Genomic DNA, 24,631 nt, shown 5'->3' with positions numbered 1-24,631 from the left:
CACTGAAGTGTATCCACTGTAACAAGCAAGAGTTAAGCCATACAACTCCTCATCAATTTAAACAGGAGTCATGAAGCCAAACTGCTGCACCTTATTCTGAATACAGACGCTGTCATACTGAAATAAGTAAACACTGGGGACACAAGTTCTGCCTCTGGGCCAAGTGAAAAACAGGAGAGTCACAGCAGCTGAAAACTGAATGTGTCTCTTCCACCCTTTAAATTCCTCCACTATGAGCATAAAACAAATTGGAGATTTCTGTGTTCAGTTCTAATCTACCTTGATAGATTATACATTGAGCCTGAAACTGGAATCCTTACTCACAGAAGTAGACCTTACTCTCAAAAATTGCCCTTGCAGGATCAGGTTCTACTTGATTCATGTTACCTGATATTTGGTTACGGAAATGAAGGTTGTCTAGCGTCTAAATCATATTGTGAGCCACATTTTTAGAAGTGTCTCAAATGGCTCATACAACACAAAACACTAATTGCATTGGCTAAGGAAGTAAATACATCCCTGGCTACCTGTTCGTATGTGCAGTTCTAAAAGATCTCTTTGAAAATTAGTCCTGTATGTGTGAAAAGAGCAAAGTTTTAAGGCTTGAAACAAAAGTGAAGCTATATAATTTTATTGCCAATTCTTCCACCTATAATCACACAGTAAAACAATGACTCTATAACTGAGGGGGGAAACTGACAAATTACAAAGATTTTTCTTTAAAACCTTGGAAATTTTATTGCACAAAAACTGTGGTGGAAGTTCAAGGAAATCATTGGTTGTCAAAACAACAACAGTATTAAAACTTAGAGGTAGTGGCAAAAGTTGAGGCTTCCTAGCAGTTACACCACTATCTGTGAACTTTCTGAAAGCTGCTGACAGAGCTTTGGCATATAATCTCCTAACTGCTGATTAACATAGTGCTGTTTTATATTTAACTCACAGCAGAGCAGGAGGAGTAGGGGGTGGGGTTGAACTGCTTATAAGGAGAGTAGAGTAGTAACAGTGTTCTTCTGTGCCAGTTTCCTCTGTCTTTCTTCACAGCTGCACTCCTCTAGATCAGCCACTTTTCCTCCGGTTCAGATGAGTGCTACCTTTAATTATTTGAGTGCATAGTGGAAGGAGAGGTGGGAGAGACAAAAAGGCTATAACTACACCATTAAAATACAAACAATCTGCTGGGTTTACTAAAAAACAAGCAGTGCGGAGGTGCTTAATAAGTCTTTTTAAGGTTAATGTTTAGCTTTGAAAGAAGACAGAGGAGCAAAGATGCAGAGAATGGATTTTGAGGATAAGAAGTCCAAGAAGTATTGCATGAAGAAAAAGCATGTAGCCATCATCTGTGCTGTAGTGGCTGCGGTAGGTTTAGCTGTGGGACTTGGCGTGGGATTAAGCAGACCTGAGCCTTGCCAACCTTCCGGAGGCACAGAACAGCTAGCAACCACTACTCCTGGGACAGTGGAGGCAAGCCACTGCCCTCCCAAAAATGATGCAAGTGGAGAATGGACAGATTTCAGGCTACCCACTTACATTAACCCAGAACACTATGATTTGGAAATGAAGCCTGTGATGGATGCAGATATATACACAGGGACAGTCAACATCTCCATCAACTTGAGTAAACCTACCAAGTACTTGTGGCTTCACCTCCGAGAGACCAAGATCACAGAGATGCCCATGCTCCAGAAATCCTCAGGGGAGCAGATTGCACTGATTGAGTGTTTTGAATATGAACAACACGAATATGTGGTGATGGAGGCAAAAGAGGTGCTCTCTGCCACTACTGCAAATGACAACTATCTACTAACCCTGAAGTTCCAAGGCTGGCTGAATGGCTCCCTCGTTGGATTTTATAAAACCACCTACACTGAGAATGGAGTGACCAAGTAAACTCATTTTTTTTAAACTTCAACTTGCACATCTACTTCTATTTGCTCAGACCTGCTCTCTCCCTCTCTCGCCTTCTCTCTGTCACCAAATTACATACATTTCTGGGCTCTCTTTTAATTTTTCTGCTTCCCTCAGAAAGGTACAGTATTAAGAATGCCAAAGCAGTCTCCGGGTGGCAGCTTATAAGGAATTGTGGGTTTGAGTTTTTATTCTGAAAAATATTTTGGAACTCTATTGGCCATAGTCTATCCCTGATCTTTGCAAACTCACATCTGGGAGTTGTACACGGAGACTGAGTCCTATTTGTTGCTTTGTGTGTAGTCTGGTACATAACATGCAGCTCTGTATGTTGTTTTCTATCACTCCCCAAAGTAAGAACCGTTCAGTGAAATGCCAGCAAACTAGCATTGTGGCAGCTTTCTTGACATAACTGCTTTGATGCTGTAAGCAAAAGGAATGTCAGAATCAGAGCTCCACTTTTCCTTCCCCAGCTGGTTTAAAGTACACATGGGCAGGTTTGAAATTTGGAGGATATCTATGATTTGACATATTTCTGCTCCAGCTCATCCCTTGTAATCAGATCAATGATTATTAAAATGTTGCAAAGGTTTAGCCCCAGTTAAAGAACCCAAATGTATGTGCTTTTGATGGTTCAATTAACCCTTTCCCTGCCTCAGATCTCCACTACCTCAAAGGCAGGGTCTGAAAAATCTGTTAGCCAGTGCTAAAGTGGCAAACTTTCCCTGGTATGTGTTAGGAGAGGGGCACTAAAACCATCACTTTTTGCTACATTTATGATTTAAAAGTGACATTTCCAGTCCTGATACTTAGACAGTAACCTGGAATCAGCAGACAGGCCATTGGAATACCTCTAGCTTTCCTGAACAGCAACAGAGTGAAATTAACAACTCTAGTCAGTTTTCATTGTTGCTACAGGTCTGTCTCATCTTACGCTGGGGTTACTTTCTGCAGTTAGCGCATAAAGTGACAAAATTACATTGAGTGTAATGGCAAGCGGAATCACCCGCACTATAGAAACAATATTTAAATTGTTATTTTTCTCTTTTTTTGTTTTTTTCTTGTTTTTGCCGACCGCATAAAGCTGAAATCCTGCATGTTAAATGCGCCTAAGATGCAACAGACCTGTATGTACAACCCGGTGGTGCAACAGGCAAGAGTTATGTCAGCTTCACTCTGTGCTGACTGGCAATACCATGAGCAAAAGCAGAGGCAGGCACTGGCAAGGGAGGATGCAAGGGCAGAGAAAAGAGCAAAGGGCAACTGGCTCCCCTCCCCATATATATACAAATGGGATGCAGCAGCAATTTGATCTAAGAGGAAGCCTTATAGGGAGCATCTGAGCCCCTAGCTGGCTTTTCAGCTGTATTCTCTCTCTACCATCCCTATACAGCTCCTCTGTTATCAATCTAGATAAAGTACTTATGGCCCTAGCATCTAACAGCCTCATAATCATTAACACATTTAGTCTCACAACACCCCTGTAAAGTAGGAAGTTATTATTTCTAGTTTATTGAAGGAGAGAGAGAGAGAGATGACTTGCCCAAGGTAACGCAAAGAAATCTGTCAGCGACTCAGGGACAGAACCCCAATTTCCTAAAGCCCAGTTCCAGGTCTTAACCACAAACTCATCTTTCATCCCACCCTTCTCTCAGCCACCAGGCCTCAGTTTCAGAAGTAAGAGGGAAAGGTGGAACAGCAGCTCAAAGGTGGAAGCGGGAGGCATCCTGTCTTCCTGGCAAGTGTGTGTAGCAAACGGTGGGAAGGGGATGTGTGTGTGTATGGATATTAGAGACTCTGTTAAAAGGACATTATTAAGGTTGCAAAGTCAAACACTAACATGTTAGGAAATGCCTAAACTAAAGATGCCTGCGTAACCTTAATTCTGGCCCTTGTTTGTATACACTATGATACAGTCTTTAATTACAGCATTGGATACTAGTTTCCCATAGGACTATTGTCTCATTCGGTAGATGGTGGGGATGGTGCTCAATTAATGAGCAGTTATTCGTTATTTTGTTGTCTTCTCATCATTCCAGGTGTAATTTACTGGACACTATTCAAACCCTGCTCTGGAGATGGAATTATTAAATTTCCTCCTGGGTGTTTCTGTGGCACTTATTATTGTATCCATGTGCTTCAGAAACATTAATGAGTTTACCTTCACAACACCCCTGTAAATGAAGAGATGTTGCTATTCTCATTTTACAGATGAGGAACTGAGGCACATAGAAATTAAGGTCAAATGTACCCACTATTTTGAGGAGATACCAGTATCTGATTTTTTTTGCAGTGTGTGTAGCATTACATAGTATTTTATATATTTAAGCACAGCTCCCAGTGACCTCAGCTGCAGCTGGGAGTTCTCAGCACTTCTGCAAATTAGATACCAGAGTTTCAAGTGAAGCACCATTATTGACCACCTGTGAAAAGTTTGCTTTAACTGATTTTCCCAGCATGACCAGGAACTCTGTGGAAGAGGAAGGGATACATTCCAGTTCTCTAGGACAGCATGCCCTAACCACGAGACCATCCATTCTCTTCTTACAACCTCCCTGCCTGAATCATTACGTGCCTTCCAACATCAGCAATAAATCAGGCAGGGATCCTACGGACAAGACTCCTTCATTACACAAGCCCGGTTCATTCCCCAAACAGATCTGTTCTGTGCTCTGAATGAGGCAAAGGTCCTCTGGAAAAAATAGTATCTGAGCATATAATTTATGATGATCATAATGCATATAAACAAGACATCTGAATTAAGGTTGCACAGGCAATCTTAATTCTGGCATTTCCTAACTTTTGAGTACTTGACTTTGCAACCTTAATAACATTTCTTTAATGTAGCTTTGTGTGTTTAATCTCCTAAGTTTTCAAAAAAGTAAACTGAAAAGCAAGTAAACTGAAATTCCAACATATGGAATCATATTGGCACTCACATGTTTCATCAGCAGGGTTGGAAGCTTTAGATCTACCACACAGATGTCTGCCACTTAGGCTAACAGAATAACTGATAGAAGTAGTAGACTGTCCTCCTTTATGTGGACCAGCACTAGAAGGGGATGAGACACACATTTTACCACTGGCTTTCACAGATATTTGCTCATGGCAGAGGAATGATGAGGCTCACGGATCTTGAGTTTCATTCCAGGCTCTGGAGGGGAGCATGCTCAAGTGGGCAAACCATCTTTTGTTTCTCTCTCCCTAGCTAGATTTCTTTTGTCCTGTCCTCTTCAATTTGTCCCTGTCCCAATGCTGTCTCTCCCCCTCTCCATGGCCCCTTGTACCAATCTCATTCTCCTCACCTATTCAGTCCCAGTCGCCTTGCCAAGCCAGTCCTAGTTTCTCTTTGCACTCCTCGTCCCAGTCTCTCCACCTCCACTCCTAGTCTTCCTCACAGCATGCACAGTCCCAGTCTCCTCACCCAACAATTCCCCACTTCCCCCTTCTGGTTCCTCATCTAATCTGTTTTTCTCCTCTCCATTAGCTCTCAGTCCCAGTCTCCCTTCCTGGGCTCCTAGTTCAAGCTCCGTGTCCCTCCACTCATATCTCCCTTTCTCCTTGCCCCAGTCATCTTCCCCCCCGATCCTGGTTTCTAGTCAGATCTGCCTTCCCTCACCCTGACTTTCTCCCACCAGTTTTACTACTTGCCAGTCCCAATCCTCCCCGGCTCTTCATCTGATATCAGTCTTCCTCCCTCCCCCACACACACTTCCCTCCTTGGCTCCTAGTACCATTCTTCTTGCCCAGCCAGTCCCTGTCTACCCACCCAACTCCCAGTTTCTTTCTCCGCTCCCCTCACCATCAGCCTACAGTCCCAGTCTCCCCACAAAAGATTCCTTGGCCCAATATAATTCCCAGATTTCCCCTCAGGTCCAGCTCTTTTCCCCTCTGCATTCAAATCAGGCTGCTTCCTCTTCCATGTCAATTGTGCCCAGGGGTGGGTGGGGTCAAGGGTTTAGGTGGGCATTGAGAGCACATGAAAAATAGGCTTCCTACTCTAAGTTCAGGTACCCAGCGTCCACGTGGACCTCAGTAGCCCAGAGCTGTAATTACAGGGAAAGTTCTACTCAGCCTTAGGCTACAGCATGCCCAATGAAAATGAAATCTTCAGTGAATTTAGAGGCCAAACTCTAGCAAGCCACCCCTGGGCACAGTTGACATGGAACATATGCAAACTGTGATATTTCAAAGGTTTATAAACTTGACCAAATTTGGGCAGATTTTCATGGGCATAGCACAGTCCTGACACAAAGGTCACCCACTCCCTACCAAAATTTCAAATGCCTCCTCCAGCGCATGCAGCCACTAGAGATTCATGAAGGAAAAAGCACCAGAATTTTTTAACATGGGCAGACAACTTATTTTCCCCTCTCCTTGCTCTCAGAAGCAAGTAACTAAACTATTTTGACTGAAATTTTTCAGTAAACTTCAACCTGAGGTAGATGCCTGGTGTGGGAGATTTTAGCCCAAATGATAAAAGTTTGGCAATGTTAGAAACATGTGAAAACAGTCTTATCATGGGAAGAATTGGGTGGCATTAACAATAGGCAGTGCTACCAGCCCAGCCTATATTCTGAGTGCGGGGGGGGGGGGGGGGACCTGGGAGGCGACTGAGCCAGTTGGCAATTAGCTTTCCTCTTGAACAGCCTCAGAAGCTGTGGAACCTGGCTGCTGATGGAGAAGAGGAAGAATGGCAGGGAAAAGGAGGTGGAGTGGAAAAAGCCCGCTGGAAAGCTGCTTCTGCCCGGGCAAAGGATTGCTTAAGCATTGCTGCAGCCCCTTTTCTTTATACACTGGGCATGGGTCCAGACTTCACTGTCCCTTGGATGCACCTTTGATTTTATACAGTCACCAGAGTACAATGTTAGGTCCCAGAGGAAGGATGAGTCAGTGGTTTGGGGACTAGCCTGGGACTTGGGAAACTGGGGTTTAATGCTCTTCTTTGTCACAGAGTTCCACTATGACACTGGACAATCAGATTCTCTGCGCTTCATCTGTGAAATGAGGATAATAGTGCTTCCCTACCTCACAGGGTCGTAGTGAGGATAAATACAACAAACAGAATGTGAAGTGCTCAGATGTGAGGATAACAAGGTCTATAAAAGTGCCAAATAAGCATCAGCCTAGAGCATGACAGATTTTTTTTGTCCTCAGCTGCCATCAAGAGATGTGAAATAACTGCAGTTTCTTTTCTTCTGGTATTACTGAGGATACAGATGGGCAAGGCAGCTGTGTCTTGGCTTTGCATAACTAAAATCTGGTTCAGATTAGAGTTCCCCTTTATTCAAACCACTGGAGTGAAGCACTGTGTGGCTGTAGAGGGGGGCTCAAATGGTGCTAGTTTGAGCACATCTCCAACTGATAAGGAAGTTGGTATTCCCGGTTTTGTTGGTTGCACAGATGTGAAATCGTTTTCCATTCTCTGCTTGAATTTTCTTTATTTACAAGGAAGCCATGGCATTTTTGCCAGGACTTTGTATCCTTATTAAAGTGCCAAAATTTCCCTGAGAAAGTGATGAATCTATGTTTGCAAAAAAAAGGTATGAAAATCCATTACTTATCTGAGGAAGACAAAAGATTCTCTCTCTCTCTAATGAAAATCTGTATATGCTTGGCAAAAAATGGTAATTTATCATCTCTCTAAATGTAGCAATGTTTTATTTTGGGAACAACAGCTGCATGTGGTCACAGACAGATCTCCTCTTAATATTCCTGGTATATTTACAACTTTGTCACTTCTGGTTCATGTTTTAAAAACCTAGAGATCACCAGAAATTGCAGGGGCAGAATTCACCTTATAAAAAAGAGAGAGTTTTTATCTTAAAACTAAGTTATACAATATTTCATTTTTTCTTTAATTACCACTTGTCTGCACAGGAGCATGGCCTGGTCTAGAGGTCTCTGAATGCCACGATTCATGGAGGTTGATTGAGACATTGCATCACTGGTGTTTCTGCCCAGCACAAATGCATGAGGATATATGGTTTGTCACCGTATAAATCAGTGAAAAGGTTCTTGAGGAACATGGATAGAAGAGTGTCCAAATACAGGGCCGGCTCTAGCCATTTCGCCGCCCCAAGCACGGCGGCAAGCTGCGGGGGGGCACTCTGCCGCTCGCCAGTCCCGCGGCTCTGGTGGACCTCCAGCAGGCATCCCTGCGGAGGGTTCGCTGGTCCCGCAGCTCCGGTGGATCTCCCGCAGGCATGCCTGTGGATGCTCCACTGGAGCCGCGGGACCAGCGGACCCTCCGCAGGCATGCCTGCGGGAGATCCACTGGAGCCGCCTGCCACCCTCCCAGCAACCGGCAGAGCACCTCCCACGGCATGCTGCCCCAAGCATGCGCTTGGTGTGCTGGGGCCTGGAGCCAGCCCTGTCCAAATATATACAGTTTTTTAAAGCAACAGCTGTAAAACATTGTCCAGGAGATTGAAGTTAACTTGCTTCTGAAATATCTTCCAAATCCTAAAAAGAGGAGATCGAGACAACTTACAAAGCAGAAGAACCTCCATTAAGTCTAAGCTATTTTGAGAGGTTTAAATAAGGTGATGTTCATTACACTTCTTCCTCCAAGACCATGAATTCAAGGCATTTGAGTGAGTGTCCAAATGAATATGAATATTAAAAAATCGAGATGTATTACCTCCTCAGATTTCTGCATGAACCTTGCTGCTACTCCAGGTTCTTAATGACCAGTTTAGTATTTAACCATCACAGAGGAAAGCCAAAGACAACAGAAACACTGAAAAATTGGTTGTCAAGTGAACTTGTGATGGTAGTAAAGATCTATAATTTATTATGAGTATTTTTAATTACTTTTTTGGGAAAGAACAAAAAATCCACATCTTACCCTAATGTAGCTTGAGCAGCTGTAGAAATGCTGTCTGAAAATGCACTGCATTCCAAATTAATTGAAGAGATATCGGAGATGAATTCCCCCATCAATCAGAACAGAGAGCATGTTCAGTCCCTGAACAGCATGCTGATAGGGGAAAACTTGATTTCATGTAGGAGGATGTTTCATAAATACCTTGGCAACATTTTCTAAATGATACCATTTTGCAACAATTCCCTGAGTCATTTCTGTCTAAGTGAGCCCACTTCACTTCCAAGCTAAAACCTGCAAACGTACTTTCACTGATTTGTCATTAGGTGTTCCACTCTATTTCAAACATTTCATGTCAATGCACAATTCATTGCTGGAGTCAGTAAAGTTTAGCAGCACTGGCAGGCAGATGTACAGGGTAACCTCTAAGTGATAAATGCCTAGAACAAGAAAGTACTGTGCAGGCAGCTTCAGTATTTTGTGGCGGTGGGTTTTAAACCATCACTCAGAAACTTTTGAAGATGTCTTTCCAAAAGAAGCTCAGGTCCCGATCCTGTAATAAGCTCCAGGAAGACTCAATCAGTGGTGCTTCCTATGGGCAGAACAGTCCATTCATTCAGAGTTCATCACTAGATCAGGGCCTCAGTTTCCTTTTAGTTAAGGACATTACTAATGTTTACTAATATGAAGTCAATAGGATTACTCACATTGGTAGGATGAGCAGAATTTTCCCATTACTAGGGGAGGAACCGCTTGTGTTTTACTTTTCCTGCGCTTAAAAAATATTTAAGCACATCCTCCATTTGTGATTAGCAGTTTTACCTGTGTTTTGTTAAAACACCTACTGGTCGTGACTTCTAGAAGCCGAAGTATATTTGGGGGGTTGTAAATATTTAAGTTGTATCTTTATAAAAAGACCACTGACAATAAAACTTTTTCTGGTTCTCCTACAGTTTGCAGTATTAACAAACAATTATGTTAACACATGGAAATAACAAAGAATGGCTATCATGAAGGCGTAGGACAATGCAACAATCTTTTTGTTTATTTTAAAGGAGCATAGCAGCTACTGATCATGAGCCAACAGACGCACGGAAGTCGTTTCCTTGCTTTGATGAGCCCAACAAAAAAGCAACTTACAACATATCAATCATCCATAAAGAACCATTCAAAGCACTCGCAAACATGCCGGTAGAGGTATGTATTTCACAAATGTACTACATAAGTAGAACGATTCTGTAAAACAAATGTAAGAGTAATTCAAATCAAAACACCCTTGAGTGTTAACAGATCATTTGTTTTCTCAGAAGCTATACAGCTTAAGGTTAAATAAGATTTATATAAAATAGGACTGGTTGTTTAGTTATCATTCCTAGTTGTGTATTGCTGGCCACCAAGGCTCAACAGTAGAACACAACACAGCAATGCCAATCCCAATGCAGGAGAGAATCACTTTTTCTCGTTAGCTGCCTATCCCTGGGTTTCCACATGCACAGGTATTGTAGGCTTGCCTCCCTTACTGGATATATATAAATGATACACAGTGGTGTTGTAGCTGTGTTGGTACCAGGATATTCAAGACACAAAGTGGGAAGAGTAATATCTTTTATTGGACCAACTGCTGTTGGTGCGACAGAAAGCTTTCGAGCTTACACAGAGCTGACAAAGAGCTACAGAGGGATCTCCCAGAAATGGTGACTGGGCAACAAAATAGCAGATGAAATTCATAGAATTACAGAATATCAGGGTTGGAAGGGACCTCAGGAGGTCATCTAGTTCAATCCCCCGCTCAAAGCAGGACCAAATACAGTGTTGATAAGTGCAAAGTAATACACATATTTAATGATGGGTTCTAAATTAGCTATTATCACTCAAGAAAAATCTTGGAATCACCATGGATAGTTCTCAGAAAACTTCTACTCAGTGTGCAGCAGCAGTCAGAAAGGCTAACAGAACGTTAAGAACTAAGGGATAGAAATTAAGGCAGAAAATATCATAATGCTACTATACAAACCCATGGTGCACCCACACTTTGAATACTGTGTCCAGTTCTGGTAGCCCTATCTCAAAAAGGATATAGTGGAACTGGAAAAGGTTCAGAGAAGGGCAACAAAGATGAGCAAGGGTTTGGGCTACTTATTTGTGAGGAGAGACTAAAACGCTTAGGAATGTTCATCTGAGAAAAGAGACAACTAAGTGGGGATATGATAGCAGTCTATAAAATCATGAATGATGTGAAAAAAGTGAATAGAGACTGTTATTTACTCTTTCCCACAATACAAAAACCAAGTGTCACCTGATAAAATTAATAGTTGGCAGATTTTATACAAAAGAGGAAGTATTTTTTCATACACACACAACTAACCTGTGGAATTCTGTTGCCATAGGATGTTTTGATGGCCAAAAGTATAACTGGGTTCAGAAAAGAACTAGATAAGTTCACGGAGGATAAGTCCAATAATGGCTATTAACCAGAATGGACAGGGACACAACTGCATGCTTTGGGGTGACCCAAAACTTCTGACTACCAGAAGCTAGGAGTGGAAGATATGGAGTGATCCACGCCTAACTGCCCTGTTCTGTACATTCTCCCTGAAACTCTGGGATGGTCTACTGTCAGACACAGGCAACTGGGCAAAATGGACCATGGTCTGACCCAGTATGGTCTCTCTTGTGTTTTTATATGCTAACAATACACCTTTTTTTCCTGAGTGTAGACATAGCTTAGAAACTTACTGTTGTTTTTCATCGACTACTTCATTTTGTAGGAAATGCTGATGGAGTTTCTAAGAGCAATTTGAGTAAGTTGAAAGTAGAAGCACAGTTAACATATTTTGGAAAGATGTTCAAAGCATAAAGTACTGAAGCAAGGTTCTACAAAAGAATTTGATTGATCAATTATTTTGCACTGAAATTGTGTGAAATATACTTTTGAAAGAACAGGGGAGATGCTGATTTCATTTGAATGTTTCTTTGAGATTAGGGGGTATTCGCCCCTCCACAGTCTTAAAAACTCAAAGGGATATTGGGGACAAGAGATATGAGAATAGAGCTGCTCGAATAATGGGAAAAAACAGATTTGTGACTATATAAATAATTTCCTTTAATTTGTTTCACTCTTGCTTGTGGTATCAAAACATCTGTTATTCATGTAAAGGAAGTTTATTGTATTTCTACTATAGGTGTAGTATCTATTATTTGCCATTGGCTTTTTTTTACTTTTATAGAGAGTCATCCAACCAGGGATATATATACACACCACATGACCAGTAACAAATAATGAACAGTTGAAGTAATTTGTCAAAACTATTCAGCAAATATTTAAGAATACCAAGTATATTTGCTAAAAAAAGTCAGGACTGGCTTGCAATGGATTAACAAACCAAAAATCTGGCCAGCTCTAAGAACGAAAGGGTGTCTGAACAATCCCTTGCAAAACGAACCCACCAAGGTTTATAGCGCTAATTACTACTGACACTGGATTGGATTCAGTGGACTAAATTCTGCCCTCAGTTACATCTGTACTTCCTCACTAGCTTCAGGAAAGTTGTGCAGGTTTAAAGGAGGGCATAATTTGCCCCCATCTTTAATTTCTTCAACATTTTGGTTTTATGGAGCCATTTCAAGAAGGCTAGCTAGAATATGCATTAAATGGGACTCAAGCATATTGAAAAGCTCATTTTAACAAGAGTATATAAGCACAGACATGCACGGTTTGATTTCTTAATGCAAACAGCTAGAAATAAAAAACTCATTCTTAGTGCATAAAAACAAAGCCCTATCATATGCATTCCACCTTTAAGAAAAAAATCACTTTGCATGTTCCCATCCCATGAGCTGTGTAAAGCCAGAGAGACAATTCATCATTCCTTTAGCTCTATGTTCCTATAGCTGAATGTTTTATTCTTTTATGCACGTTTGCAGTTTCACAAGGTAAGAATTATTTTTCTCCTTCTTCAGCAAACAGTTCAAGTGGGTGAGGGCTGGAACAGGACAACTTTTCAGAAATCTGTCCCAATGAGCACATATTTGGTGTGCTTTGCTGTGCATCAGTTTGACTGGGTAGAAAGAAAGTCTGCCAGTGGAATTCCTGTAAGTCCAATTTTCATTCTGAATACATTCCAGATGCAAGTTTTAAAAAACATAAATCAGCTTTTCATATTGTATTGCTTAATCTTCTCATTCTTATGGCCTGTGTTCTGCAGGAAGTCAAACTAGATGATCAAAATAGTCCCTTCTGGCCTTAAACACTATGAATCTATGTGGACCTCATGTTTCTCTTGCTTATTAATCAACACTGAAAACCTTGAGTCATAGCAATGCATTGTTATATAAAAATGTATAGTGTACAGTTATTAATTATATTACAGTAGTGCCTATCTGCCCCAATCAGAGTAGGAATGTTGCAGACACATGTTAAAGAGAGTCAGTCCCTGCCCTGAAGGGCTGAAACCTCAGGTCTTCTGAACTGAGTATGTTTGGATTTGAATCCACAAATCTGAACGGGGTCTATAATTTTGGCTCCAGATTGTATCCAAAAGAGTAAGGAGTCTGTTTTCCCATTTTGGTTTGGATTCAGCCAAAAATCGTATAAGAATGGCTCTAACTCATGAGATTTTTATTATTCAAAATCTTGTGGGTTGAGTAAACAAGGTTTTACCAGAGTTGTTGAATCTGACGTGAAACCCCAGCCATGATTTAGCCTTTCACTCAACCTCTTACTGAGCCTGAACATAATCTGGAATGTTCAACCTCTGTTAACTAGTTATTCGTCCAAGTTTTTCAGTGAAAGACAGAAAAATTCTTCCAGTGTGGTGCTGTTGCTAGTTCCCTTCTTACTCTTCTAAGAATCAGACAACACACTTTTGCAGTAAGGATGTTTTAACCATTTGCTCGAGCTATTTTATTACTGTTCTAGAGAAAATGCTGTCTAATGACTGGAAATCCAGATTTCTGGATCATATTCCCAACACTGCCATTGACTCACTATGTGACCTTCTGTGGGTAAATCAGTACTTTGCCTCAAGTGTCCCAATCTGCAACTCAATCCCTTTCTAAAATTATAGGATTTTCACAAAAATCCCAGAATCTCACCTCACTTCTTAGCAAAGATCTAATAGCATTGCACTGTGCTGAGGTCTCCTTACTCTAAAACTTTATGTACTTGTACACCTTTGCGCATTTGTCTAAATACGTGACCAGAGTACATTTTGCGATGTGATGCAGTATCCTTTATTTTTTAAAAAAATTGTATTTGTTTGTTTAGTTGCAAATCTAAGTCATAAACTATGACTCCAAACCTTTAGAGCAAGGTGCTACTGTAGTTCTCAGATAGGCTGCTCCACTTGTTTTCAGTGTCAGGACTATGTTTATCTAGCCTAGACACAGTCTCTCTAGATCTTAATCATCTACATGATCAGAATTTGCATGGGTCTTTTGCAAAATTTATTCAGGGAAAAAAGTGGAGTGCTGCAGCCGCACACGAAGTCATTGTTTTGTATATACAAAAGCCCTCCCGTTCTACGTTCCGCTACCACACTCTGGGTTGTGAGTTAGGGATTGACCTTTGTTGTTTCAAAAGGAAATATTAAAGCAAAGTTATAGTATGACTGTAGCTTTTGTGAATAAAAATAAATATCTACAAGTTAGAAATACATACATACCTCACTCTTATATAGCGCTTTAAAGTGTGTGTATGGGGGGAGAGGATGTTAATACCAGAACAGAGTTTGCATGAAGAATCCCCATCTAGTTTGGGCTATAGTTCTTACACATTTTATTTACATTAGTCAATAAAAATGCCTAAAGGTTTGGCTACACTAGAAAGTTTTGCTGATTAGATGTAGCTAAAGCAGCAGCTCCCCCTTAATGTGGATGCAATTATTCTGGTAAAAAAAAGTGCTAATACTAGTATTGCTTATTTCAGTTCTGGAGGCAGAATAGATTATACAAATGTAATGCACCTTTTTACCAATATCATTTTGCCCACCCTAGGCCTTTCACCAGTATAACTATTTCAGATAGGAACACCCTTAACCAAAATAGTTATGCTGGTAAAACTTTGAAACGTAGACCAAGCCTTACCATAGTGATCAGCACTGTTAGTCAAACAATGGGACAAATCAACTGACAAATAATTTATTCAAATGAAAATGCCAGTGCTCACTGGATTAATTATTGGCAATAAATCATTTGACCAGCTCTACTAACTACATAGCAGCATAAGATAGTGAGACTCTGTAACACAATATATTGCTTTTTAATCAAAACAAAACAGTGCAATTACACAGAAGTCTCACAATATACAATAAAAGCTCTTGAAACTCTTTTGGGATCCCTTCTGATTTGTTGTTCTGGCAGAGATAAGGGTGGAAGAGAGAATGAATAAAATGCCTGCAGCTTTAAATGATCATAAGGAATCGATTACTACTTCACGTCAGATGTTAAATCTATGTTTTGAGTTTCATAAAGGGAGATTACACAAATCAAAACATAAAAGTAGGTTCTGACAGGTGCAAGAGATTTTTGAGTATGGATCAGCTAGGGGAATGAATCACACTAAACTGAGTAAAGAGATTACTGAAGGGAAAGTTGCAGACAGTAATTTCAAACCAACCCTCGTGGAAATCCCATGGTCCTGATGAAAGCCCAATTAAATTTTAGAAGCTGCTTTTTTCCTTTCAGTTATCTTCCTCACCATTTTTTCTTGAAGAAAGACTTCAGTACAAAGAAATTAAGCTATCAACTGCCAACCATGGCTCCTCACCACAGGCCAACTCCTTTGTCCAGTTCAAACCCTAGACTTAGTCAGGATTTTTTTCAAGGGAACATTTTTTCCATCAGAAGATTCTTTTCTGTGGACACCCATCTTTTTTGACTAAACTTTCATCTGGAAGGTTTCTTGGCTCCAGGATGGAAGTTATGGTATGTGTGTGAGAATGCAAAAGAGTAAGGGCATGCCCCTGGGATATGGAAGACCCAGGTTCAAATCCCTGCCTGATTCAGAGCAGGAATTTGAAGCTAGATTTTCCACATCCCAGGTGTGTGTCCTCACCACTGGACTACTGCCTATTCTGGATTCTCATTCTTTTACTTTAGACCATAAATTCCATCCTGGACCCTAGAAACCTTCCAGATGAAAGCTTTGTCAGCACAAATACTTTTCTCAGAAAAGTTTTTATTTTGACAAATTGGCATTTTCTGAAGAAAACTGTTTTGCCAAAAAATGCTCATCCAGCTCTAATTGTACATTTTTGAAGGAAAAGGTCCCCGGTCTCTTAAGCCTGGGGGATATTCCATTGCTAAATAGCAATACAAAATGAATTACCATGTGGTAGTGGCAGTTCCTGATCACAGATAGTGGAGGCATGAAAAATCAGCACTTGACATATCACTTTTTCTCCTCTTCATTAAAAAATGTAATTATAGATTTTAAATGTGCATGCATACACCTTAATATCCAAACATACTGCACAGTTAATTGACTAGTCTGTAGTTTGCAGATTATAATAAACAAATCCAAGCAAGAAATATCACAGAACATGCATATTACCTCATAAAAGCCAAGAGCCTATCCTCCTCATACCAGCTTTGGAATTTTCTATTAAAATATCACTCTCGCAAGCCAAGCTCTAAGCACGATACTTTGCAGATGGCTTAGCAGCTATCACACATGCCTATTCCTACCTTACTCCACTGCCAGTCTATTTTTATAATATTAATGTTAATAGTCAGACAGAGTTTAGTCTGCAACCCTTCTATTAAAGGCAGTTTCCTACAGTTACCTGAACCATGAAAAGTTGAGAAACTGTCCGGCCAATGCAGAACTGGAATGCTAAGGGTAACCAGATCTGGGGAGGAAAGTGAAGGAAACGTACAGCAGAGCACACTTTACTATTGCTTCAGAAAGGAACAATATCTATCCACTAAATGAAACATATAGAGAGATCAATGACTGTGTGATGTCCTGCCTTTAAAAGTTCTGGGGACTCTGTACTCTCCTCCCTCCCACCCTCTCCATCCCCAAGTGCAAAGCTTTTGCTGCCAGAACAATAAAGCGACCATAGCAGCGAGTGTATGTCTATCAGTTCCCCCTGCATCTGTCAGTCTGTCTCTGTTGTCTCCTCTGTTGGCTCCAGAAGTATAACCATTTGACCATAACCTCCTGGGCCCAGGATGTGCCAGCTCCTTGATCCAATGCCCTGAAATGCTAGGTTGCAATCCTGCACTGATAGGTCTGTGTGGGGAAGGTGTTCCCTACCTCCTCTTCCCTGTACAGTGCACTTCTATAGCACAGAGTTGTGGAATACAATTGTGTACCTACTCTTGTTACAAGGAAACTCTAAGATAGCAAACAACTAGAAGGGAAAAAACCACCCTTTTTTCCAGCTGGTTTTCTTTGTATGTGTATATGGTTAGTTAAGTGTTTTGTTGATAGCAAGTTGCAGCCCTTCCTGTCTCATGCACTAGTCTTAGGAGAGCATGCATGCCTATTGTTCCTGAGGGGGTGTCTATCAGTAACAGTGGAAAGCTTAAGTGTGCTAATTTGGGGAAGCTATCCCTTCAAAACGCTCAAAAGCATAGTTGGTCTTCCAACAAATAAGTTTCCTAAATCTATTCAAATTTGATGTGGTGGCTTTCACTAATTATTGGGAAATGAGGTCAAAGGTCAAATCCTAATTAACTTAAGTGATGGTCAAAAGTCCAGATAGAATTTGTTGAAAGCAGAGGAGCAGACAGAAATGGGGGTTAGCAAAATATAGCCTAGGTTTGTCCCTTGTGTTACTTTTTACTTATATAGCATAACACCATAGATGTGAATGGTACCTTACAAAACAAGTAAAGACAGAATTCCCACCCAAAGAGCTTGTAATCTAAGATTGGACCAAAAAAAGGAAATGATGGAGTGAGAGTGGCTGGGAGGACTGAAGAAAATAAGCTCATAATGTTTCATGGATGAATCCTGCACAGATTTGGGGTGGTTACACATGGATTTAATCTATATATAAAGTTGACCTTTCATAAGCCTCGTCATATAAGTGGTTTAGACAAGGGTCTTAGTGTTAGGTTTAATCTTCCAGAGAAGAAAAGTCAACCATTTTATCTTTCTCTTTGCTAAATGATGCCTCAATGCTAAATATAATTTGATTTGTTTTGTCCAGCTGGAATCTGCTCTAATTGTATTTCTCCACTTTGTTTTACAGCTCAGGATATATGCACAGCCACAGCAAATACACACAGCAGAATATGCAGCAAATGTTACTAAAATTGTATTTGACTACTTTGAACAGTATTTTGATATGAATTACTCTCTTCCAAAATTAGGTGATTACTACCGTTTATATTCTTCATTCTCTTAATTTACTATCACAGTTTTGTTTTCTGCTCTGTGTCATTGTTATTTCATGGGAGAGTGAGAATATAGAAATTTTGCTGCTAGCTATGCTGAAGTCTGCTGAGATTAAGACTTTATAGTTCAAGACACTCTTTTATGTCAAGATGGGAGGCTCAGACCCAATTAGGACATTCTCCTCCCTTCATTCTGGCAGCTTGAATCCAAAACACTGGAACTAAACACTGCTATTTTAGAGTGTCCAATTTTCAATAACAAGAAATGTTGGTGACATCAATAGAGAAACAATATGGGCTAAATACAGCCAGATGCAGCTTGAGATAAATTGGTTCAGCTCCCAAGGAAACTTCTTGACCAGAGTTACCGGTGACATAAATGATGCAAGTTATGTGACTTGCTCCAGTTTCTGTGCACCCATTTCCACCAGGGTGGAGTTTGGATCCAAGACTATAATTTATTTTCTATAGATAAGTTGAATGAAGAGCCCAGATTCAAACAAAACCAACCTTGATACTGAACTAAATTTTGCCTGTAGCCCTTATATTTTAAGGTCCCAGAGCAAAACATTGGATCTGAGCATCCCGAAATTTGGATGTTTGAAATCTGGATCTGATTTGTGAAATCTGAACTAATCGAGGATACAGTTAGAGCTGTGAAAAAGCTATAGAAGTATCCTCTAATATAAAATCCGAAGGTATAGTTTGTTAAGGTTTATAAACTTAACTCAAAAGGATGGACATTTAAAAAAAAAAGTTAAGGTAGCCAGAGGATTTCTTTTAAAAAAAATCATGCTATCCGTTGTCTAATGGGTTACCCATGTAAAGCAACTGACATGCTAAATTCTCTGAAAGTTTTAACCTTCCTCTTCTCCTCACCCCTAAATATCAACTGAGTCGCTATAAATGTCCATTTACACTAAAATTACAAGTAAGTCAGGAGACCTAGCTACAACACAGTTGTCCCTTTACCTGGCTACAAGCTGGCTCCAATTTGTGGATCCATTTAAACTGGATCTTAACTATCTATAACCAAGTCATGTTTCTGTAACGTATCTGATGCCCAGTTAAAGAACACTGATAAGGTCCCATCTACATTGCAAAGTGGAACTCTGTCCCCTGAATTAATAATATTTGTAATGCAGACCAACTTAGAGATTTTATATTGTGCTCCCCAAAGTGCCAAGTTGTAGGAGACAAACAGCTCAACTCTCCAGTTCAGAACTAGAAGTCCATCTTCCCTTCATATCTTTATGACATTGTCCCTTCATTATTATAAACTGATTAAATCAGAAATAATGAATCAAAGAGGGTTTTAACAAAATGATTATTTTAAAGAAATTAATTTACTATCACATCAAAGCTTCTGGCATCACTATTTTTCTTGTGTTCCTCACTCTGGATCTTTTGACAGATTGTATAACGTGTCCCGCAGACCTTGCCAAGTTGACAGCTATGACCAGTGACCTAGCTGGCTAGAATAGACACTTGCAATTAGAGATGTGTGTAAGGCTTTCTGTCCAATTTTGAATTGATTTGTATTTTACCCTTTCCCTTATCCTCACAGAACAGAATGCATGGCCAATCATAGAATCATGGAAGATTAGGGTTGGAAGGGACCTCAGGAGGTCATCTAGTCCAACCCCCTGCTCAAAGCAGAACCAACCCCAACTAAATCATCTCAGCCAGGGCTTTATCAAGCCGGGCCTTAAAAACTTATAAGGATGGAGATTCCACCACCTCCGTAGGTAACCCATTCCAGGGCTTCATCACTCTCCTAGTGAAATAGTTTTTCCTAATATCCAACCTAGACCTTCCCCACTGCAGCTGGACACCATTGCTCCTTGTTCTGTCATCTGTGAGTCCATAATTCTCATTTTAACTTGTACTGATTATGGAACATGAAGAATTGACTCCACAGTTTGAAGGAGAAGCAAATGTTGTTCACCGTATGGGGGATTAACTTCAGTTAATAAGTCAATAAATATTTGTTATTCAAGAGGGTGACAAACAATGACATGCCTCATTATGCTACAGACAGTTTTAGATGCTTTATTGCCTACAGCATATCCCTAGAAAACACTAATAATTTCTGGAGCCAAATTTAAGTGTTGGATCACATGCGTATTTCCATAGTTTGAACAGCATTTTATCTGGGGACAGATCTTTGACTAGTGTAAACTGTCAGAGCTACATTAAAGTCTACAGCAGAATAGCGACAATGGATTTCAGGAAGGCGGATTTTGGTAAGCTCAGAGAGCTGATAGGCAAGGTCCCATGGGAATTAAGACTGAGGGGAAAAACAACTGAGGAAAGTTGGCAGTTTTTCAAAGGGACGCTATTAAGGGCCCAAAAGCAAGTTATTCCGATGGTTAGGAAAGTTAGAAAATGTGGCAAAAGACCACCTTGGCTTACCCTTGAGATCTTGCGTGACCTACAAAATAAAAAGGCGTCATATAAAAAATGGAAACTAGGTCAGATCACAAAGGATGAATATAGGCAAATAACACAGGAATGCAGAGGCAAGATTAGAAAAGCAAAGGCACAAAATGAACTCAAACTAGCTATGGGAATAAAGGGAAACAAGAAGACTTTTTATCAATACATTAGAAGCAAGAGGAAGACCAAGGACAGGGTAGGCCCACTACTCAATGAGGAGGGGGTAACAGTAACGGGAGACTTGGAAATGGCAGACATGCTTAATGACTTCTTTGTTTCGGTCTTCACTGAGAAGTCTGAAGGAATGTCTAGTATAGTGAATGCTTACGGGAAGAGGGTAGATTTAGAAGAGAAAATAAGGAAAGAGCAAGTAAAAAATCACTTAGAAAAGTTAGATGCCTGCAAGTCACCAGGGCCTGATGAAATGCATCCTAGAATACTCAAGGAGTTAATAGAAGAGGTATCTGAGCCTCTAGCTATTATCTTTGGGAAATCATGGGAGACGGGGGAGATTCCAGAAGACTGGAAGGGGGCAAATATAGTGCCCATCTATAAAAAGGGAAATAAAAACAACCCAGGAAACTACAGACCAGTTAGTTTAACTTCTGTGCCAAGGAAGATAATGGAGCAGGTAATCAAAGAAATCATCTGCAAACACTTGGAAGGTGGTAAGGTGATAGGGAATAGCCAGCATGGATTTGTAAAGAACAAATCGTGTCAAACTAATCTGATAACATTCTTTGATAGGATAACGAGCCTTGTGGATAAGGGAGAAGCAGTGGATGTGATATATCTAGACTTCAGTAAGGCATTTGATACAGTCTCGCATGATATTCTTATAGATAAGCTAGGAAAGTACAATTTAGATGGGGCTACTATAAGGTGGGTGCATAACTGGCTGGATAACCGTACTCAGAGAGTAGTTGTTAATGGCTCCCAATCCTGCTGGAAAGGTATAACAAGTGGGGTTCCGCAGGGTTCTGTTTTGGGACCGGTTCTGTTCAATATCTTCATCAACGATTTAGATGTTGGCATAGAAAGTACGCTTATTAAGTTTGCGGACGATACCAAACTGGGAGGGATTGCAACTGCTTTGGAGGACAGGGTCAAAATTCAAAATGATCTGGACAAGTTGGAGAAATGGTCTGAGGTAAACAGGATGAAGTTCAATAAAGATAAATGCAAAGTGCTCCACTTAGGAAGGAACAATCAGTTTCACACATACAGAATGGGAAGAGACTGTCTAGGAAGGAGTATGGCAGAAAGAGACCTAGGGGTCATAGTGGACCACAAGCTTAATATGAGTCAACAGTGTGATACTGTTGCAAAAAAAGCAAACGTGATTCTGGGATGCATTAACAGGTGTGTTGTAAACAAGACACGAGAAGTCATTCTTCCGCTTTACTCTGCGCTGGTCAGGCCTCAGCTGGAGTATTGTGTCCAGTTCTGGGCACCGCATGTCAAGAAAGATGTGGAGAAATTGGAGAGGGTCCAGAGAAGAGCAACAAGAATGATTAAAGGTCTTGAGAACATGACCTATGAAGGAAGGCTGAAGGAATTGGGTTTGTTTAGTTTGGAAAAGAGAAGACTGAGAGGGGACATGATAGCAGTTTTCAAGTATCTAAAAGGGTGTCATCAGGAGGAGGGAGAAAACTTGTTCACCCTAGCCTCCAATGATAGAACAAGAAGCAATGGGCTTAAACTGCAGCAAGGGAGATTTAGGTTGGACATTAGGAAAAAGTTCCTAACTGTCAGGGTAGTTAAACACTGGAATAGATTGCCTAGGGAAGTTGTGGAATCTCCATCTCTGGAGATATTTAAGAGTAGGTTAGATAAATGTCTATCAGGGATGGTCTAGACAGTATTTGGTCCTGCCATGAGGGCAGGGGACTGGACTCGATGACCTCTCGAGGTCCCTTCCAGTTCTAGAGTCTACGAGTCTATGAGTCTATGAGACAATTTACAGTCAGTTGAGGATCTACCCCATGTATCACTGAGCACCCTACACATAGGAACAGAGATCCTGGGGTTCACTCTGTCATCGCAGTATGTAATATAGAAGACTGTCAAATGGTGAGCAACAAGACAAGTTATTATCTTATGTTGTGAATAAGCAGATGAATATCTTCCTACCTAAAAAGGAAATATCACTTAAGAATCTTAGAGAACACAATGTTTACCCAGCTGTCTTTCTTTCAATATAGATAAAATAGCTATTCCAGATTTTGGTACTGGCGCTATGGAAAACTGGGGTCTGATCACTTACAGAGAAACAAATCTACTTTACGATCCCAAAGAATCTGCTTCATCCAACAAACAGAGAGTGGCAACTGTGATTGCCCATGAGCTCGTTCATCAGGTAGATTTTATTAAATGTTTAATGTTTTTAAAGCACTAGAAGCGCACAGTATCCGTACCTCATTTATGAAAATAATCAGCCATACATTTGGTTCCAGGTCTTCTAAGTAAGTTTAAACCTCACTTTAAAATAAGTGCACAAAGGCAATTCTGCTATTAGAGTTTTATAGTACTGGAATTATTGCAAATGGACTCTTCTCAGAAAATTAGATGCTTAGGACCAGGTTTTCAGCCAGCCTCTGAAAAATCTGCCTGCATCATCATCTCTCTCACATCCACCCACCCACATCATTTACATGTGCAGATATGTGATTTAAGCTTGCAAACGGATGCAACTAAACTCTGGAAACTGCTTGAAAATTTGGTCTATATAAAGGTAAATCAAATCAAGAGGAAGAAACTAAAAATACTTCCAGTGGTATATGAATCAGTACCAAATCACCGCTGTTATATGTAATTTCATAATACAAATGATTAATGTGAGTCATCATCTGAATTCCCATTAAAAATCTAGCTTTATGACAAATTCTTCTTCATGGCAATAGGAAGAATGTAAGCAAACGGAGGTACTGCATGAAGATTTGCAAAACTATAATATACACTTATTACAGCGGCTAACACTTCATATTTAATGCTTACAATTATAGTGGTTTGGAAACATTGTGACCATGGACTGGTGGGACGACTTGTGGCTAAATGAAGGATTTGCCAGTTACTTTGAGTTCCTGGGAGTAAATGCTGCAGAAACTAGTTGGCAAATGGTAATTATTTCTCCACTATGTTTTTTATTTTGGAATAGAATGAAAATACGAGTCATGTCACAGACACTGAAAACAAGGACACATAGTGGATGCACATACACTTAATTATTGTGGCACACAGATATACAGAGAAAGGAGAGACTTGAACAAATTGACTTGTGTGGTTATATACCAAGATCTCTATTGGTTGGACTGTGAAAGGACTTGCTGGGTTTCTAAATTGTTCCTGCTAACTAGGTTTTGGTCTGAAACTAGTCTATAAGACTTGCAAAGTTCTGCTCACCTGAGGAGAGTAATGTTTTGATGAGTAAAATATTAAACTTATCATAGTAAAGAATCATAAGTGGATTCTGAGCCTGGTCATGGCGATTTTGCAAAGTGGCTATAAGTCCTACTCCTAAAAAATGGAGATGGAGAGTCTCCATTTATTGATTAAGAAGAGTTGAATAGTGTGTGTTTGGGAGGGGGGAGGGGTTACAGAAACACAATCCAACCTGGAATGTGAATCCCTTTGAAGTCTGGTGGATTGGTAAATGCGGGTTTAGGGTGAATTTATTCAGATCCAAACCTTTCTCTACAGCTTTGGTTCAATTGGGGGAAATCAGTTCTCCAGATCCAGCTCCTGCAAGCGTTTTAAGCACTGTGACTTAGAACCATGCTCAGAGCAGGTCTAATCAAAATAATGCTTAAAACAGCCTGTCTATCCTAAAGCTCCCAGCATTGCTAATAGTGAAGCTTTATGATTCTGCAAGTAAAACCCACACACCTCCTGAGTGTGGTGTTCTTCCCATCTAGTGGCACCAAGACCACTTAGAGAGAGATTAATGAGTTCGCTCTGCAGTCTTAGCTAACAGACAGTTGGCTTTTGGCTCATGCACTAAGCTCCAGGGGTCCCAGGTTAGATCCTACCCGCCAATGACCAGGGTCTGTCAGTGTTACACAAGAAAAGGAAAGCAGGAGCTTATTTTACACACTGGGGATTAATAACTGC

The 24,631-nt window shown here is 40.5% G+C and overlaps 1 protein-coding gene across 1 annotated transcript in view; it reads left to right on the top strand.

The window, feature by feature from the left end:
• Nucleotides 1–1,269: 1,269 nt before the first annotated feature.
• The window catches only part of ENPEP (glutamyl aminopeptidase), a 50,423-nt gene continuing 27,061 nt past the window's right edge, over nt 1,270–24,631 (top strand). The window contains exons 1-6 of the mRNA XM_050945483.1: nt 1,270–1,886; nt 9,790–9,931; nt 12,695–12,826; nt 17,938–18,058; nt 22,726–22,880; nt 23,527–23,640. Coding sequence (XP_050801440.1) covers nt 1,270–1,886; nt 9,790–9,931; nt 12,695–12,826; nt 17,938–18,058; nt 22,726–22,880; nt 23,527–23,640 — 1,281 coding nt within the window. The remainder of the gene's footprint in view (nt 1,887–9,789; nt 9,932–12,694; nt 12,827–17,937; nt 18,059–22,725; nt 22,881–23,526; nt 23,641–24,631) is intronic.

Source organism: Gopherus flavomarginatus, chromosome 3 (genome assembly GCF_025201925.1).
Source record: "Gopherus flavomarginatus isolate rGopFla2 chromosome 3, rGopFla2.mat.asm, whole genome shotgun sequence".
Classification (NCBI taxonomy): domain Eukaryota; kingdom Metazoa; phylum Chordata; order Testudines; family Testudinidae; genus Gopherus; species Gopherus flavomarginatus.
The sequence above is the reverse complement of the archived record's forward strand: the minus strand, read 5'-3'. Positions and strand labels throughout refer to the sequence as shown.